General features: G+C 40.5%; 1 protein-coding gene across 2 annotated transcripts in view; it reads left to right on the plus strand.

Moving 5' to 3' along the window:
• negr1 (neuronal growth regulator 1) overlaps positions 1-17305 on the plus strand; it is an 89605-nt gene extending 72300 nt beyond the window's left edge. For both annotated transcript variants that reach the window (XM_061297932.1, XM_061297933.1), the window contains one exon: positions 12505-17305. In XM_061297932.1, the coding sequence (XP_061153916.1) occupies positions 12505-12605 (101 nt within the window). In that variant the 3' untranslated portion in view covers positions 12606-17305. The remainder of the gene's footprint in view (positions 1-12504) is intronic.
• The last annotated feature ends 344 nt before the right edge of the window (positions 17306-17649 follow it).

Raw genomic sequence — 17649 nt, forward strand, 5'->3', positions numbered from 1 at the left:
CAACGAAGGCTTTGCGTTTGACCTGCGAACCCTTAGAACCTAAGGAGGTAAACTCCCATTAGATTTGTTTGATGACTCCGCTTCTTGTGCTCTTCGGTTTCTAATCATTCTCAAAGTAATTATTTGTTACCATCGCTTTATTCCCATGCATGGTGCAGTTATCAGTACTAGATTTGGGAACTTTTTTTGACAGAGGGGGGTGCTCACCATTGAGCTAAGTTGAATATACTGTACTCCTCTGTTTTGGTTCTTGGTGTGGGTTTTCAAAGGTTTTCATATGTGACAGCTGGTCTGCAGCAGATTATTGGTGTTTTATGTGAGCGTGCCAGTGGAGATGGAGTCTTTGTAGCCTACCAGCTTTAAAATACTTAAACCTCTGGAATCCTTCCCACCCGCGACATGCCGTTTCCCCATGTTGTTGAGTCTTGAACGAATAGAATGCCTCGTATATGTCACGGCAAGATAAATGGTGGGAATTGCACTGCAATTATCATCACTATTCTAAATACATTCTGACTGACTCAGACCGAGGAAGAAGCCTGCAATGCGCTTTGCGCTCATTTGTTTTCAAAACGGTTTCAAAACAGAATACATCCCATTATTGGAGCATTATTTCACCCACAATAAAACCTGTTGTCATGGAATACCATTTTACTTGTTTTGATAAACTGCTGAATATTTGTACCTGTGTTTTGTTTTCTTCTTTATTCAGATATACAGTACATACTTTATTTTCCAGACTACAAGCCACTACTTTCTGCACAAGCTTTGAACCCTGCGGTTTTTAGTCCAGTGCGGTTTATCTATGGATTTTTTTTATGATTTTTATGACATTGTATGGTTTGTGCATATTCTCTTATATATGGAAATTAAACATTAAAACACCTGCGGTTTATAGTCCAGTGTGGCTTATATATGAACAAAACAGAATTTTCCCCGAATTATAGCTGGTGCATCTTATATTCAGGTGCGGCTTACAGTCCACAAATTACAGTAATGTTTTTCACTATATTTTAATCATTATTTTGAATGAAGTAGGTCCTGAACACAGGTCACAGTTTGCATTTTTAAGGCATTTTTTTAAAGAATTTCTATTGTCATGAATACATGCTTACTCGCAAAATCCGTCCTCTATATTTACCTCAAAGCAGTAGTAAACACAGGGGGCAACTTTGTGCCACAGGAAAAGTTCAGTGTTTCAATGTCTTGCTGAAGGACAACACAGCCCGTGTCTAGCAGTTGTTGGATGGTCCATTGAATCCTCTCTAATTTTGTCTGTCCACAGTTGACAAAGCTGAAAGGCTTTTTTTTTACCAACAACTTCAAGTGGGATCCCCATGGTGGCAGTCGCTTATCTTAACCAGTTGGCCACAGCTGCCTTTTTCATTTTAGTCAAAGGATGTTGAGCAAAATATTGCATCTTTCCCTTGACCCACACTGCTTATTTGCTTGTGTATTGGAATTCATCAGAAATCAGAGAGCACGCCTTGAGATCATTGCCAAATTTTAAACATTGCTCTCAAAATGTCTGTTAGTCATCAGTTCTGTGCAACTTCTCATTTTTTCTTGGGCTGGCTTTGGCCATATCTGACTTCAAGCTGCTCTTCAAGGCGTCCTACGGACAAACAACACATCTCACATTGGCCCGAGTGTGACAGGAGGACTCAATGGTGCTCTCGCGAAGCAGGTTTCCCCCTCTTATCCTGCTCTCTGCCCACATAAAGAGATTTTTAAAGAAGTCCTATTGACTTGCTGCACTTGTTTCACCTTCAGCAATGTGGTATTATCGACTACATGGATCCATATGCACTGTCCTTATAGCACAGCATCGAGTAGAGTGTGCCAACCTCTCAGTCCTTTCTGGTGTCTTTTCTTTCATTTCATATTTTTCTTTTTTGTCAGACTGCGTCTTTGGTGACTCCTCTGCACTCCCCTTTGTGAACTTTACACTCATACTGGCTCTGCTGCTGCACAATGTTTGTAATTACTTTTTATGGGAGCCTGCAAAAAGCTTCTCCCCACCACTTAAATAAACTAGAATCACACTCAAACTTACTTCAACCACTGTCAGAAAAAAGCTCTCACAGACTGACAACGATCAGCGGTTTTGGACAGAGTAGATCCACCGACTATCCCGGTGTCTTCCAATGCTTTTTTATTGACAAACCGCACCGAAGAGCTTGAGGTTTTTTAACGTGGTTAGAAAAGGTCATGGCATTAAGGAATGGCATTCTCTTTGAGGGGAATGTATTGCTGTTAAATAAGGTTAGTTCAATCGGCTCAATTTTAGTCCTCTCTGGGATAGCTAAGAGACAGTTAACCTTACAATAATACTGAAGGTTATCAATTCAGTTTAGTGTGGCATAACCAGACAATCAATCATTGAAGGCATAGTAAAATATTGTAGAACATGCTTGTTCTTGAACGAATCCTTGGTACGCAATGAAATATATGAGCATTTGCAATAAGATTAATACTTACGAAACCTGCAAAAACAACTAAAATGTCATTTATGGTGTTTGGGTTAGCCAGATCGTTTCCTAAATCCTCCACCTTTGGACTGCTTTTGAAAATGTTGAACTTTCAAGGCTTTATCGAATAAATAAGCAGCCAAAAACAATGTGGCAGCGTAATTGGTCCCTGGAATCTGTCAACCTTTTTCTGTAGTGGGTACACATTTATTTTTGTTGACAGTTTGTCACTCAAAACATCACAAAAAGGTCTGCAAAGCTGTCATTTTAATTGGGCAAGTGTAGTACTCATCTGTGACAGAAGAGGTGGCAGTGTCTTGCTATCTGCTCTAAAACAAGAGTTTAGCCTCCGTTGATGATGCCAAATCTCCTTCACACGCTCTGTGATCCCTCGTTTAATGCTGATAATTAGTTCCAAGATAGGTGAAAAAATGTGTGAGAGCGCAAACATTAGGGCGTCACTAAAACTCACAGTCACAAAAAATCTACCGTAAACATGTCAAGGTTCCGCTCTGCTCTTGCCGTGCTGGCTGGCTGGCTGACGCGCCCTTGCACTGGTCCAATAAGGAACAGCGTGCGCTAATACGTGCTGATGGCTGCCATCTGTGTCCTTGTTGCCGGCTGATTAGGGCGTGTATTTAAACCCGCAAGCCCGTCACTCTGCGCTGGTTTGTCTGTCTTGATACACGTATACCTGCCACCTGGTTCTGCTATGCCATGTCACGTGATTCCCGCTTGCCTAATCCGCTGTGTAGCGAAAGCCTGTTTTTATGATCTGCTCTGCCCTCTGTTTGGCACGACCTTCTGCGTGTCCCTGACCACGAGCTTGCTATGCCCGTCTGCTGAGATAAAGCGTGGTTAGAATTGCTCTTACAGCTCTAAACCAATCAGCGGCAATAGTACAGATCAACATGTTCCCATTGGTCTCGTCTCTACTGGCCAATAGTGTGCTGTAAAGTCATATGGGCAGACAAAGCCCTGCGCTCCAAGTGACGCTGCAAAAAAGCCACGATGGACAGAAATATTCGTAATATTTAATATTCTTAAAAACCTGCGATGCACTGAGGCTGTGAAAGACGAACCGTGAAATAACGAGGGATCACTGTTATATCCATCCATCCATTTTTCATACCGCTTGTCCCCACGGGGTTTATGGGCGTGCAGGAGCCTATCTCAGCAGTCATCGGGCAGTAGGCGGGTGACACCCCAAACTGGTTGCCAGCCAATCGCAGGGCACACAGAAACGAACAACCATTCGCTAATGCACTCACACCTCCGGGCAATTATGAGTGCTCAATTGGCAGCAGACACAATTACACAACAAACTGATAGTTTTGAAATTGGAGACTAGTAAATACTGTTCAAATAGTGGTAATAAAAATTGCTAGCAATATCTGTTTTTAAAAAGTGAAGACAATTTGTAATTTCAGTAATGACACAAAGGCGATGCAAATTTTTTCTTTGCAGGCCACATAAAATTATTTAGTGGGCCATATCCGGCCCGTGGGCCTTGAGTTTGTTCTAGAGTACATAAAGGAACAAACAATCAACAAACATCTGCCAATTTGCCAATGATTTTTACTGATGTTAGAAGGGCTAGAATCAATTGATGTAATCGGCAGGCAGATTAATGGGTAAACCGGGCCCTAATTTACATATTGTTCAATATTATTCCCAAAGAGCAATTGTATGACCATGATGGTGTGTGTGTCTGCAGTTTTGGTATTGTGGCACCGGGAATATTTTCCAAAGGTTGGCAGGTCTGCAAGCTTCACAAGTTCTTCCAAGCCAAGTGTGTCCCGTTTGATAGCAGGATTTGCGTATGGATGTTCGCATTAGTTGTGGATGGCTGCTGCTGACAGTCAATGATACACTTCTTCTTGCACACACCCTTGCACAAACACTTCCCTGCCTCCTGCACAGCTCAGCGGCTTCTCATTTAAGACGAGTTCCTCTCATGCAACTGAGGAATTAAAATGCAAGTGCTTAAGGGCAAAGCCCCCCAAGGCCCCAAATAGAAACTATTAACTCTTTACTATTCCCTTGGCTTTCCATCTGATGACTTATTCAAGGCTCTTGAAAAGGAGCTGGCCTCCTTAGATTCACTCATAATAATGAGGAAACGTCACTGAGCATGCTGAGAGATGCCTTTGGCAAAAAGGCGAACTACACAGAGGATGGCCTTCGAAACCCACCTTGCATTTCTTCATCTTCCCTCATCTGCGTTAACATGTTTGAGCATCTTACAAGCCCCTCATAGGTCTGCCACCTTTGACTTTTAATTAATTGGAACTGAGAAATCCTGCACCGTGTCACTTGAAAGCAGACTAGCGGATTAAGCCATTTTGTTATTGCTAATGCCATATAACATGGCGAGATCTTTTTGATGGTGGGTGGCTCCCAGTGGGCCCCCAGCCACAGATCTGCAAACCAACATGAAACCGTAGAATACGGGGGAATGTGCCTTCCACCGCTAGAAGACTTTGACATCACAGAGAAATATCAAAGACATTCTATTATTGTTCAACTGGCCTCGCTTTGGACGGATCTCAGTGGCGTGCGTGTTCGCTTTGATATGACATTGAGCAGATTGATATGGGTTGAGTTGACGAGGAACTTTTTGTTTCAGATCAGACCAAGCATACAGTTAAGGTCTTTTAAATTAAAAGTTTAAAAAATGATTCATAACGCCGTCAAAAATATTTACCTTTGTGACATATTGATATTTTTTGTCCAATTTGCTGAATAAATTAGCATTGTTATCCCAACTCAATACTTAGACTCTAGATTTTTAACTAAACTTTTTTTACTGAATTCTCTGTGCTGCTCTTAGCATTAATTTTTCGACAGGTTATATGTAACTAACACTATTTTTCTTTTCTTCTCTGATCAGTCAATATTGTTTCACCTCAAATATTGTTTATTGCTTTTTCATTAAAGTAACTCATAGCTTGCTATATAGTGTAGCAAAGAGGATCAATTTACATGGAAAATTCTTTTCTTTTTTTCACATGCACGGATAAGATGTTTCACACCTTTCAGAGTAAGATGATCATCAGTCCTTTTCTGTTACGCTAAAGTTTAGCGGCTGAACATTATTGTCATTGCACAAAGAGCACACGGCTCAGCACTTTGGAGCCATTATACAAAATGCACGTTGAGCAGATTGAACTGTATATCATACTTAACTTTCAAATACACCTGTTTTTTCCTGCATTGAGGAGTCTAATCACCTTGAAACGTGCACTTTTCTCATTGTTCGAGACAGTGGAACCTCTAAAGCAGGATTCCACCCGAGGCTAATTTGTAATTACATAAATAAATGAATCTAATTAGTAAAATGCACCGTTTAAACTGGCAAATTCAAACCTTAGTCATGCATGACATTTCACAAGACCTTACCATATTGTGCTGCATTGCAACTTGGGAAAAATATTGCCACATGAAAGCAAAAACTACATGAATATTATATTGATTAAGGTCTTGTACTTTAATTGAAACTCATGTTTTACATGAGATCACCTATGCTGATTTTGTGGTTTTAATTTTATGCCAAAATGTTATCCATCCATACATTTTTTATGCGGCTTGCATGTTTTAGGATGTGGGAAGAAACCGGAGTGCCCGGAGAAAACCCATGCAGACATGGGGAGAACATGCAAACTCCATAGTGGGAGGGCCGGTGGTGAGATCGAACCCACATCCTCTTAACATGCCTAGCAGCGTGACACCGTGCCTCCCCCAAATGTTATTTGATTACCATATTTTCTGACATTTTGGCAAATATTTTCATAAAGAATTTGAGTTATATATATTTATATATATCCCTCAAGCTCCCAGGCCTCTGGTAGAGGACCCGAGCTTGGAGTGGGAGACCACCCGCGGAGGGTGAGAGGGGAATTTATTTATATATATATATATATATATATATATATATATATATATATATATTAAAATTAACCAATTTATTACTACTTATAGACTGGATTCATTGTTGTGTTCTATTCTCTTTAGAAATTATTTTTGTCCAAAATACTGTATTAAAAGCCACAGCACAGGTTTCCTTCATCCAGGTGCGGTCTTTTAAAAACTCCTTGTCTAAAATAAATAAATAAAATCCTCAGACGGAAGGCCATCAACAGCTCCGAAATGAGTCATCTCGTTTCAGCTAAGACAAGTTGTACCCTTCACAAAAATATACGTACATAATTGTCAAAAGTGTCAAGAGGTTCAAGTGCAATTTACTCGACCTTATGTATTCTTGCAGGTTACTTTATCATTCTTTTATTGACATTGCAGCAGATCTGAAGATTTTTTTTTAGTACTGAAATGTGAATTTGAAAGGGAGATATTTTTACTCTCACCAAACAGACCGTAGTAATGGTGTGAGAGGCAGATTTGGAAACGCTCTTGAATCAATGTTGCTCTCTTTAGGAGACTAAAGCTTTTATCTGGACCTCAGGCAGCCAGGCAGGCAGGAGGAAAGCGAGTGGGGAGTAGGAACTGCCTCTGGTTTTGTGTTTGTTTAATAAAGAAATACTTCAAGTGTGACACTGTCGAAGCCCATGGGCGTGCCCTATCCAAAGCGCAGAGTTAGGAATAATTTGCTTACACATATGGCGTGTGCCACTATTGAGTTGTGACTCACCTTCTTACACCCTCATGCAATGCAACTGCAAGACATAATCTACTGCTCATGCTAAGCACTTGCCAATTGATGTAGTCTTTTTTTTGGTTCAACGATTTCTGTAAACCACAGATGATGCATTTGAGATCAATGACCGGTTCAGCGTAGGCAAAAATAGTAGGGCTACCCAATCGAGTTTGAGCTACGGCTCGGCCTGAGTGAGCTCGACCTAAAGTGAAATCAAGTCCTGTTCAAATAGCCTCAGGTGAGATAGTGATAACCAGGCGGTTGGCAGCGATAAGTTTATCTTCAATCGGGACTAAAATACACGTAGCCCTCCAGTTATCGGCTCCATCATGGGGAATGATAGCAATGAGCTGTTATCATAATCCGACATACATAACAGCAGGGATTGTTGTTTTGGGAACATACAGACGGTAATAGATGAAATGAAGGGCAGGAAGATGAGCTTGCTTCCTGGCTGGAGATCAGATGGTATCAGGCTGTATTGATGGGAATGTTACTAGCATGGGTTGCTCATGAGTGGCCAGACTATCACTGTCATCACAGTGGGGGGGGGGCTACAGCACTGACTCAGCAAAATCTTTGTGTCTGTAGACAGAAATAAACTCTTGATAAGAATTAACGATGAGAGCGGGCAGGGGAATTATTAGCGAGAGTGGGCATGAGAGACCCAAATATGAGAGGGGGATTATTAGAGAGAGTTGGGGTGGGCTGTGGGAATTTGCTGCATGCTGACACCATTTGTTTGTCTCCTAGTGCACTTTATTAAGTCTCAAACATTAAACGGATTTAGAGGGAGCAGTCAAAGTCGTTGAATAATTGGACTTTTTGAAACATCCACTGTAATTAAAAATTCAACTCTTTCTGTTTATTCCTGGAATATTTACCCTCTACATGTTGGAGGGAAATAATAAAACAAAGATTTACCCAGGAGACATGCTTGTGAAATGCATCATTTGCAGGCTTCCCAAATCCAGACATCAAGAGTTGAACAGATGGGTGCAACAAACATAAGAGGAGAGCACTCGGGTATTCCAGTTCTCTCCTCTGATAACTGGGCTGTCTGTTAAAGCATACAAATAGCCCCTGCTTAAGACAGAAGAGTCAAGCAAGGGGTCGATCCATCCTGACAAGGAGGGCAATCTGTATGGAATACCCCGGAAATGCCGTCCTGAATGAGATTCCGTCATGTGTCCAGGTACCCCACGGATTCATTGATTGATTGAGTCAAGCTGACGGCCAAGGCATCTCTTCAATCAGATGCTCCCCCCCCCCTCCCCGCTATCCATCTATCTAGTGACCCTTCTTTTGCGCATTCCGAGACAACAACTGAGAGTGGCCATTCAAGTTTCAGACCAAAAAAGCATTCGGTTGGGTGCAAATGCTCGGAGTCAGGTACCTTGATGTGCAGGGAGCGGCGTTGCTGTGAGGCAGTTAAATGATCTCTGAAGCCTATTTTGATAATGGAGGCTTTTCATTACTTGCTGTAATGCAAACGATTGGAGGGGCTAATGAGCTTGAAGGTGCATGTGAATGAGGGCTCTGAGGAATTACTGTGTGGGGTGATCTTGGTTATGGTGGTGATTGGTGATGAATCTCGAACATCAAAGCTGCTCACCTTGAACAAGAACAGGAGTAGAAATGATTAGACTCATGGGTCGGTGAGTCTAGTTACCATGGACTCTGACTCACTAGGATGCAACCTGATATTCATGGTTGACACTCCTCATGCTGTTTGTGGGAATAATGGTATTGAAAAATTGCCTTAGGCAAAGCTTGTGAAACGAAAATGGATGGAGACACCCTCTATGATACCGCCACTAACTGTCCTGAAAGTTCATTGACCCACCATCTTACCGCTGCTTTTTCAGTACATTGAAGATACTCTTGATGGTTGCCGTGACCTTTGCATCTGGAGGGATCGAACCTACTATACTACCTGCTTGAACAGGCTCACATGTGAGGAGCCGTGAGGATAGAACCACCGGCCACAGACTTGATGGTCAAGGACACCGAGCTCCTCCCTTTGGAGCCCATCTGAAGCAGTGTCCTTTGGGTGAGTGGGTTGCTGCCTCCCCGGCTGGCTGGCTGGCTGCCTGTCCACGCGTCGTTCCTAACGACCTGCTTGGGGGATTAGACCGAGTCGAGGGATGAATCATCACTCAACAATAAAAGGGCTGAAACTCACAACACAATCCAATACAACCGCACCAGAGAGTCATTGATTCTTCTTGTAATTATTAGTATAGTACAGAGGAAAAGGAGGTTTGAGAATTTCTGTCAGCAAGCTTAAAATTTGGAAACTTGGAAAGGAGTGAAGAGAAGATGGGAGATACCCAGAAATTGTTTGGGAATGCTGGTATGGTATCTATTTTATTAGCTTATTTGTTTATGGTCATGCAACGTTTGCATTTATCTATGCAAGGCAAAGACAAAAGAGGAGTACGACATCCACAGAAGCCATGCCATGAAGAAAGTAGACTCTAGGAGGGGCTTTGATGAAATTTCAGTTTCAAAAAATATTTACCCAAAGAAAAGCATTAACTCATCTGTCCTTAATTGGCGATGCATGTTGTCCCTAAGAAAGACGACTCAATTGAGAGATGACGACAATTAAATTGGAAGGCAATTCAAGAAAAATATTTTCCTTGGTGAATAATTCTCACACATGCGTATTCCTTTTGTGCAACACACACACACACACACACAAACAGACGGTAGTATACACAAAGTCCAAATAGAGTGTCACTGTTGCATATTTTAGTATGATTCATTGTCTGAGTCGATAGCGAGTGAGACTCATGGCCCTAACATTTGTTGTACATATGATATGTGGGTGACAAAACTGCTGTCGGTGGAGATTTGGAAGGATAACGCAGGAAAGACAAGGAAAGATGGTCTGCTCAATATTCCCAGGACTATAACTGATGGCTGCGATCCGGAACGACAACACGGAAGCAGTTTTTGTTTTTCATGACTTTGTCTCTTGCAATGTGGAGGCTTTTTATTGCCAATGTGTTGCAAAACAGTAATTGGAGCATATTGCTTTCATCCCCGCTCATTTTTGAGCTCTTGTCCCCCTTTGGAGTGCCGTTTGTCTTCCCGCCGCTCGTGCACCTTGTTGGTTTCTTTATCATATATTGTCTCACAGTCTGATGCTTTATTGTAGCCGGGTGCTGATGTACATGGCAATTAAATTGAAGCCACAAAAAAGCTTCACTTCAATCACTGTCTTCTTTCGCCACTCTCGTTTCTTTTGATTCCACCTCTTCCTTGCATCTAACCGCCCCCCCCCACCACCACCACCACCACCTCCCCTCGGCACGCACACACACACTGTATTTTGCCTTCATGTTAATAAGCACAGTATAATGGTGTTGCAAGGCAGTTCCAGGTTTGGGAGTTAATTAGAATGGCAAGTTAAAGCCCACACAGTGGAAACAATGGAGTTTTGAAAAAAAAAATCGTTTTTCCACAGTGACACAAAGCGATAATAAGCTAAAGTCAAACACTGTGCAGACAGGGACCGAGTAACTCTGAAAAGCCTTCTACCTACATTTCCTATATTGTGTGGCTTTGGCTGCTTTTATGAAAATTAAATATTAGCAAGCCGCTGATAATAACTGCATATAGAAAGAAAAGAGGAAAAGTGGCCCAAATGATGTCGCTGTGGGTTGGCTGGAGCACAATGCTGAGCTCTCAGACTCCAGCAAACACTGGGCTGGCTGAGCAGGACAGGAGCTGTTGCCATGGAAACCTTTTCTCAGCTCACTCGCCGAAAACTGTGTCATTATCCTGTACTGTCGATTGGAGAAGAGAGCAGAGGAGAGCGAGCTGGAAAGAAAGAAAAATGAGACAAGGATAGAACTGGAAAGACAAAAGGAAACATAAGAGCCACACGTCACCAAATTGTCCTCTCATTTGGACATCTCAAACTGATGCTTTCCCCACTCTCTCTGCCTGTCAGTGGGGTTTTCTCCTTAATAGCTAAACAACTTCAATAGTAGCAAATAATGTGCGAAAATACCAGGTAGAAGCAGGGCTGTCAGGTGATGATAAGACAGGTGTCACTTTGCTCTCTGCCTGCCATTGTCCAAACTAAGCTCTTGTGTTGGCCAAGAATCGCATTTATCGTATGTCTTTGTCAAAACAACACTACTGGAGTGAAAAGTGCCGTTCCGTTTTCTCAATCGTGTCATGTGCATACTAATTGGATGTGTGTACTTTTATGCTTGTTATTTGGCTGGTGAGTGTTTGTACAGCGTGAGGTCCACATGAAAAACGTTACATCAAACTAATTATATTGGCGTGTAAATAGAGGCACCCTGCTGGTATGGGCGTTGCACCATATGATTTCCCCAGGTGGAACGAGGCTTGTGTGCAATGCCTCGACATGCTTTCCGTGCGAGCCTGTGCACTTTATCGAGCTAGGTAAAAGAGTACGTTGGAATTGAGGAGTAGCCCCTCACAATGAAAGGCTGCCGGACTGAAACAGCTCCCGAGAGAGGCGTGCTCGTATTACGGTGGATTTCTGATGGTCACACCAACAAAATAAATCCGTATCTTTTCTCACATCTAAAGCTCTGCTGTTATTCAATCACTTAAACATCATGATTCAAAATGATCGTATTGACAAATTTGCAGGTGTATATAATTTGACTTGAGAGCTGTTTGTATTTTGCCATTTTTACCCTCGTGTATGTTTTCATCTTTGATGATCATAATGTCCAAGTAATCATCAGAGCTTGAACAAAATTTGTCCCACATTGATAATGTTCAAGTTGAGACATGCTTCGATAACAGATTAGTTTTGCCAGATTTGATAATTGCTTTTATTATTGACAAACGCAGGCTGTTTTTTTAGTTTAAGTACAATTTGTCTACCAATTGTATAATTATATTTACTCAGCATGATTTAATCATTATTTCATCACTAAACTTGTGAATGTTACTTTATTTGAGAAGATTGATTAATATTTTCAATGAACTCAAACAATACCTTATACATTTCATTGAAGATAAAACAATTTGTGTGCCTTACAAAAAAAAAAAAAAGAGGCTAATTGGGCTTCGTGTGCACAGATTTGAAAATATTTCCCAAGAATGGGTTTTGAAAGGCACAGGTTTGTTTTTTCATTGAGATGAAACATGCACTTTGTGTTCTGTTGTGATTCTCTTCTGCCTAAGGCATTTTTAATAAATATTTGGTATTATTCAACTTGTTCTTAAGAGAAACCAACTTGTGTCAAATAACTCAAAGTTTGACAACACCAACTGAAAAATAGGAATCAATGGTGCCATTCACACGTGTCAGTGTTGAATTTGCTCCCAAGTGATGGACGGCACTACTTCAACTAATCTTGTCGTGTTTCCCACCCACAGCCCCTAACACTGCGCCCTACGGGAGCACAGGTAGTGCGCACGTCCCGATGGCCTGCCGGTACCTGGTTCTGGCTCTGACCACCTTGATGGCGGCGTACTAGCGGTGGAGCGGCAAGCAAAGTGACTGTCGAGAGCATTTACGAGTCTTTGGTGGCATCGCCCACGACTGGATTCCAATCGGAAAGCAAGGCAAAGAGTGCAACATAATCATTATTTTTCAGTTTTAGTCACGGTGGACATCATGTAAATACAATTTGTTGTTTTCTTTCTTTGCATTTTTATTTTTCGATTGTTCAGCCCCTGGCGTCCAATCAAACGCTCAGCTTCACTCACTTGACATCTATCTCATGACTATAACGAAACAACTGTGCCAATTCTCTCAGTGCAAATGATTAACATAATGTTTATTTTAATTTATTGTGGGTTGCTAAAAGGAAGAAAAAGCTCACTTGACGACAAAGAAAAAAGTCAAAAGCGGTAGTCGCCTCATTTGATTTTCTTTTAGTCTGTGTGCCTGCTGAACATCTTTAATCACGTAGTCAAAGTAGAAGTCGCCTGTAACATATCTTAATCTTAACAAACACATTTTTTTTAACTATACTAATCAAATGACATGTACATACAGATGATGCCCTTACTTCCCCTCGCAGATATGAATACTCATCACATTTGATAAAGCGCTGAGGAAAAAGCCAAGCTCACGTGCTTTGCTTGCATCTTGGAGGTTTAGTAGTTTGTTGTTTGCATTTTGGGAGTGTTTAACTCCTCTTTCTTCTACAAAAGAAACATTTCAAAAGATGGTTACCTCAGTGTTGTTGCATTTTAAATCGTTACCCTATCTGCTGCTTTCAAGACTGACGGGAAATTGGAATGACATCATTTAGAATAAATGAATTATGACCCCAAAACCTTGCAGCAAAAACAAAAAAACATGATACTGTGTGTGTGAATGGGTTCTTTGATAGAAACAGCCTTTTTTGGGCAGGCCTAATCATATATATAGTGTACAGATTATAAAAAAACATACAATTTAACTTGCATCAGCGGTTGTATGAAAAGGCAGTTTCTAATATTGCCAATAAATACAGGCTCATCTAATTTATATCGTGTGTTAGTGGGCACCGCCATAGCTGTGTGAGACGTCCAACTACTGCATCGTGTGCGGTAAGAAAACACGGCTTTGTCGTGATTTGGCAAGTTGGTACTACAATTTTGATGACCAATTTTCCCTGTTTTCTTTAATTAGTAAGAAACTAACTTTTTTCCACACATTTTTCATCAATAAGATTAAACCTGACAGGAAATGTTCCCTTACTACAAGTGACTTCTAGAAAAATATTTATCATTAAAATTTCCTCACTTTTCAACCCAAGTATTTGCCATACTAACAGCTAAAAACTTTATAGCTTGAATCATCCATAACATAGCGAACGTCCATCAAGCTATTTCAAGCGTTCCATTTGGTTTCTTTCTTTTTTTTAAACTGCGCCTGGTGACTTCTAACTTTCAGTTTATGGCATAATCATCCTCCAGTATCTATCAATTTGTCTACAATGTAAGAAGATACTGTAATGCCTTAATAGTAACACACTCACTGAAGGAGATTTAGACAAGCCACTAGTTGTTTGTTTGACGTACTGTATTATTGAATGTTCCATCCCAACAAATAGTCCAAATCAGTCAATTGGGAGCAAAGTGAAAAGAACATTTATTGAGTTGTCGTTGTGTCAAACTCCCAGTATGCTCACATGAACTTGAAACTGCAAGTCTTCTAGCGAAATAGCCATGGCAGTTAAAAGACTTTAAAGCACAAACACTGTAATTGCTTCTACGTTTGGTTTTGTGGTGATTTGTTTTTATTGTTGGCTTGTTTAACCAATTCTTAAAAAAAAGGAACAAAAAAAGAGAAGAAAAAGAAAAAAATCTGCACCATATGGTCTTGTTTAAATGTTCAGCTACAGTGAGTGAGGAGTATATTTATTCACTTCCTTTATAAAAACAATGTATAAAAGTACATTTGAAAACAACAGGTCATGTGACGCTTATTTGATTTGAATTGAATGGACACATTGTGGCATTGATTCAGGTGTCATGACTGTCCGGGGGTTTATTTGTTGAGTAAAAGAACAAATGTTTGCAAGCAATTGAGTTCCTTTTTGAAGTGGGGAGAGGGTGTGCACCAATATAACAGTATTCTAGAGCAGACTCAATGTGTTATCTGGAGAAAATGTAGATACATGCGTATCTTTAGAGCCAGTGTGTGTAGTACTAGTTTTCACACACTTGAGTGTTTGACGTGCAGAGAGTGTGCTTGTGATGCATGTCTACATGAAACATCAGGCATTTTGTTTTTTGATATATTTATTTATTTCTAATCACAGTCGCCTATCATTTATTCTGTGGGTTTTTGTGGGGTATTTGATGACTACCTGAAATTTTGTTGGCAGTAACCACCTGCTGGTGAAGCGGTGCCTTGAGATACGAGTGACCTGACTTACACATTTGTCAAGATGAGAACAAGTCAAGTTTATTTACATAGCCCTAAATCACAGACAACTCTCAAAGAGCTTCTCATATGCAAAATTGACAATTATTTTCAACATCCCCTGATCCTCATCTTAACTCCAAGGAGGGCAAGGAAAAACTCCAAAACCCCTACTGGGGAAAAATAAGAAACCTTGAGAAGAGACCACAAATGGGAGGATCCCCCGCTAACTTAATGCTAACGAATAATAGCAAACGTCATAGATGTGCTTCATAAGTAGCATCTATGTGATAGTATTTCAAAGAATGCATATTTGAACACAATATATATTACAATAACAATATATATATATAGGCGATTCTTTATCCTCCGGGAAAATGAATTATGATTGATTAGTAAAGCACTGATAGTATTATATTGTCGCCCAGTGGTCAAGGCTCTGTTTTTATAAAGTACATTATAGAGTACTATTTTCCTCATTTGTTGTGTTTTGGGGGAGGCTGGATCCAATTGATGGCATTTCCATGTATTTTAATGGGCAAAGATGATTTGAAATATGACCACTTTGAGTTACGAGTGTGGTCATGTAATGAATAAAACTCGTATCTCAGGGCACCACTATATTCTTCATCAAATGTACAGGATTTCTTATATTTTGGGAGTAGAAATGCTATAAACAATTCCCTTTTATTAATTCAATCTTATTTGCAATAAAAGCCTTCACATCCCGACACTTAAACCCATATGTGAGTTCATGAACGCTCAGATGGGTTAGTCCCAGTGTAGCTGCTGAGTCATGATTATCCTGGTATATCATGCATATTTGTTGGCCCTCGAACACGTTGCGCAAATACTCAGCTGAGCCCAGATGGCCAGATGCCATGGTGCACGCAGCATATAGGATTATCCTGCTTTTGCGCCTGCCGTCATTATTGACTGCGCCGTTGCTCGCTAAATCTTCTGGCATATTTACAAACATAAAACACGGTTCATTTCATCCCGGAATGGATCGAGGGGTGGCTCGGATTGTATTTTGTTTGCACAAACTAGAATCGTATGATGTTGAACTCCCTGTGTGCTCCAACAGGCTTTTTCATGATGATCTCCAGTCTAAATTAAAATGTTGATTTACAAGCTGAAAGCTCACTCCCTCACCTCCCTGCTGACATCAAAAAGCAACCCCAATTTCAACTTTAAAATGAGCCATCTCCATAGATCGGCATCCAATTGATGCGTTCAAATGCACACCAGCCACTCCCGGGATCCCAGAAGTATTGTACTGAATGTGCCTTCAAGTATTTTGTCAAACACCGCAATGACGAAAGTCGACCTTTCATTTTAGCCCCATTTACATCAAGCAGTATTATTTCACATGGCTAAGCAAATTAATTTCTAAATTGATGTTCAGTATTTAGCCAATTGGGTGGAAATTGAGAGAAAAAGCAGAGTATAGATGCAAGCAGCAGAGGTTAAGCCAAGTACAGATGATGTATGATGCATAACTCCGGGGTAGCAATATTCTTCAAATGAAACAGTAAGTATTGAAACATCAGCGTAGAACATTTAGATTCCATAAAAAAAATAATAGCGCTCCGTGCCGACTTGCTCCCTAAAAAATTCTTAAGCAAGCGTCTAGAAGTTATTATTCAACAGGGTTTTCTTCAGAGCCGCTTTCTGTTTGCTTCCCATTGGCTCTGTCAACCAATCAATGGGCAGTAGTGTGCCTAGCTCCACCCTGCACTACCCTACCACATTATGCTGAAAAGTGGGTTGGTAAAACTTATTTATCAGCTTTTGACAATGGAAACTCTAAAAAATAAAAATAAAAAAATAAACTGAACCATATTACTGCTATGAGAAATAAACAATGCTCCAAAACTTGCTTCTCACTACAGTACAAACTAAAAAAATTGTGTGCCGTTGCTACCATTATTTTTTACATGCATATTGTTTTTCGATCCATTTGTGCGATAGCATCATAATTGCAGTAAGTTTTACTTTAGGCAGAAACGTGCTTCATTTGAGCACCAAGCAAAATCATTTAATGGAGCCAAAGAAGAGAAAAAATTGCTCTTATCCAAAATTAATTTTGATTTTCCACACTCCAAATACTAAGGAAAGTATTTTTTGCCTTCAATGTAAGATATGGAGGGTTCAACTAAGTTGACGCACATTTCTGTCTGTTCAAGGTCACACTCTACCTGACAGTTACCTTCCGTGCAGCTGCAGAAAAAAAATAGAATAAGCAATGATTCTTGGAGGTAGTAGATTTCAACAATCAGGAGCAACACTTCTTCCAGTCAGAATCTAGTTAGGTGTGAGTTACGATATGGCGAGGTGAGAGTGCACTCAAGTGCCCCATTTACAACAAGTGTTAAAGCCACACGAAACAGAAATTTGAAAAAGTAGTATTATTATAGTTTCGTTTTAAACAACAGTCTGAGAACAACACACACACACATTTTTTTTTGTCAGTGTGATCTTAATGTTTCTTCATAGATTTAAAATGCGTACACATATCTAACATTCATGTACATAATGCCCCTACTGCTTACTTCAAGGTGATTCAAATCTACGTCTTGCAGGAATTAGGCAATGTCCCAGCTGGGGATATATATTGTTGCATTCGGCTGCCTGACTCTCTGCAGCAGCCACATTAC

The sequence above is a fragment of the Syngnathus typhle genome, linkage group LG14, assembly GCF_033458585.1.
Source record: "Syngnathus typhle isolate RoL2023-S1 ecotype Sweden linkage group LG14, RoL_Styp_1.0, whole genome shotgun sequence".
Lineage (NCBI taxonomy): Eukaryota > Metazoa > Chordata > Actinopteri > Syngnathiformes > Syngnathidae > Syngnathus > Syngnathus typhle.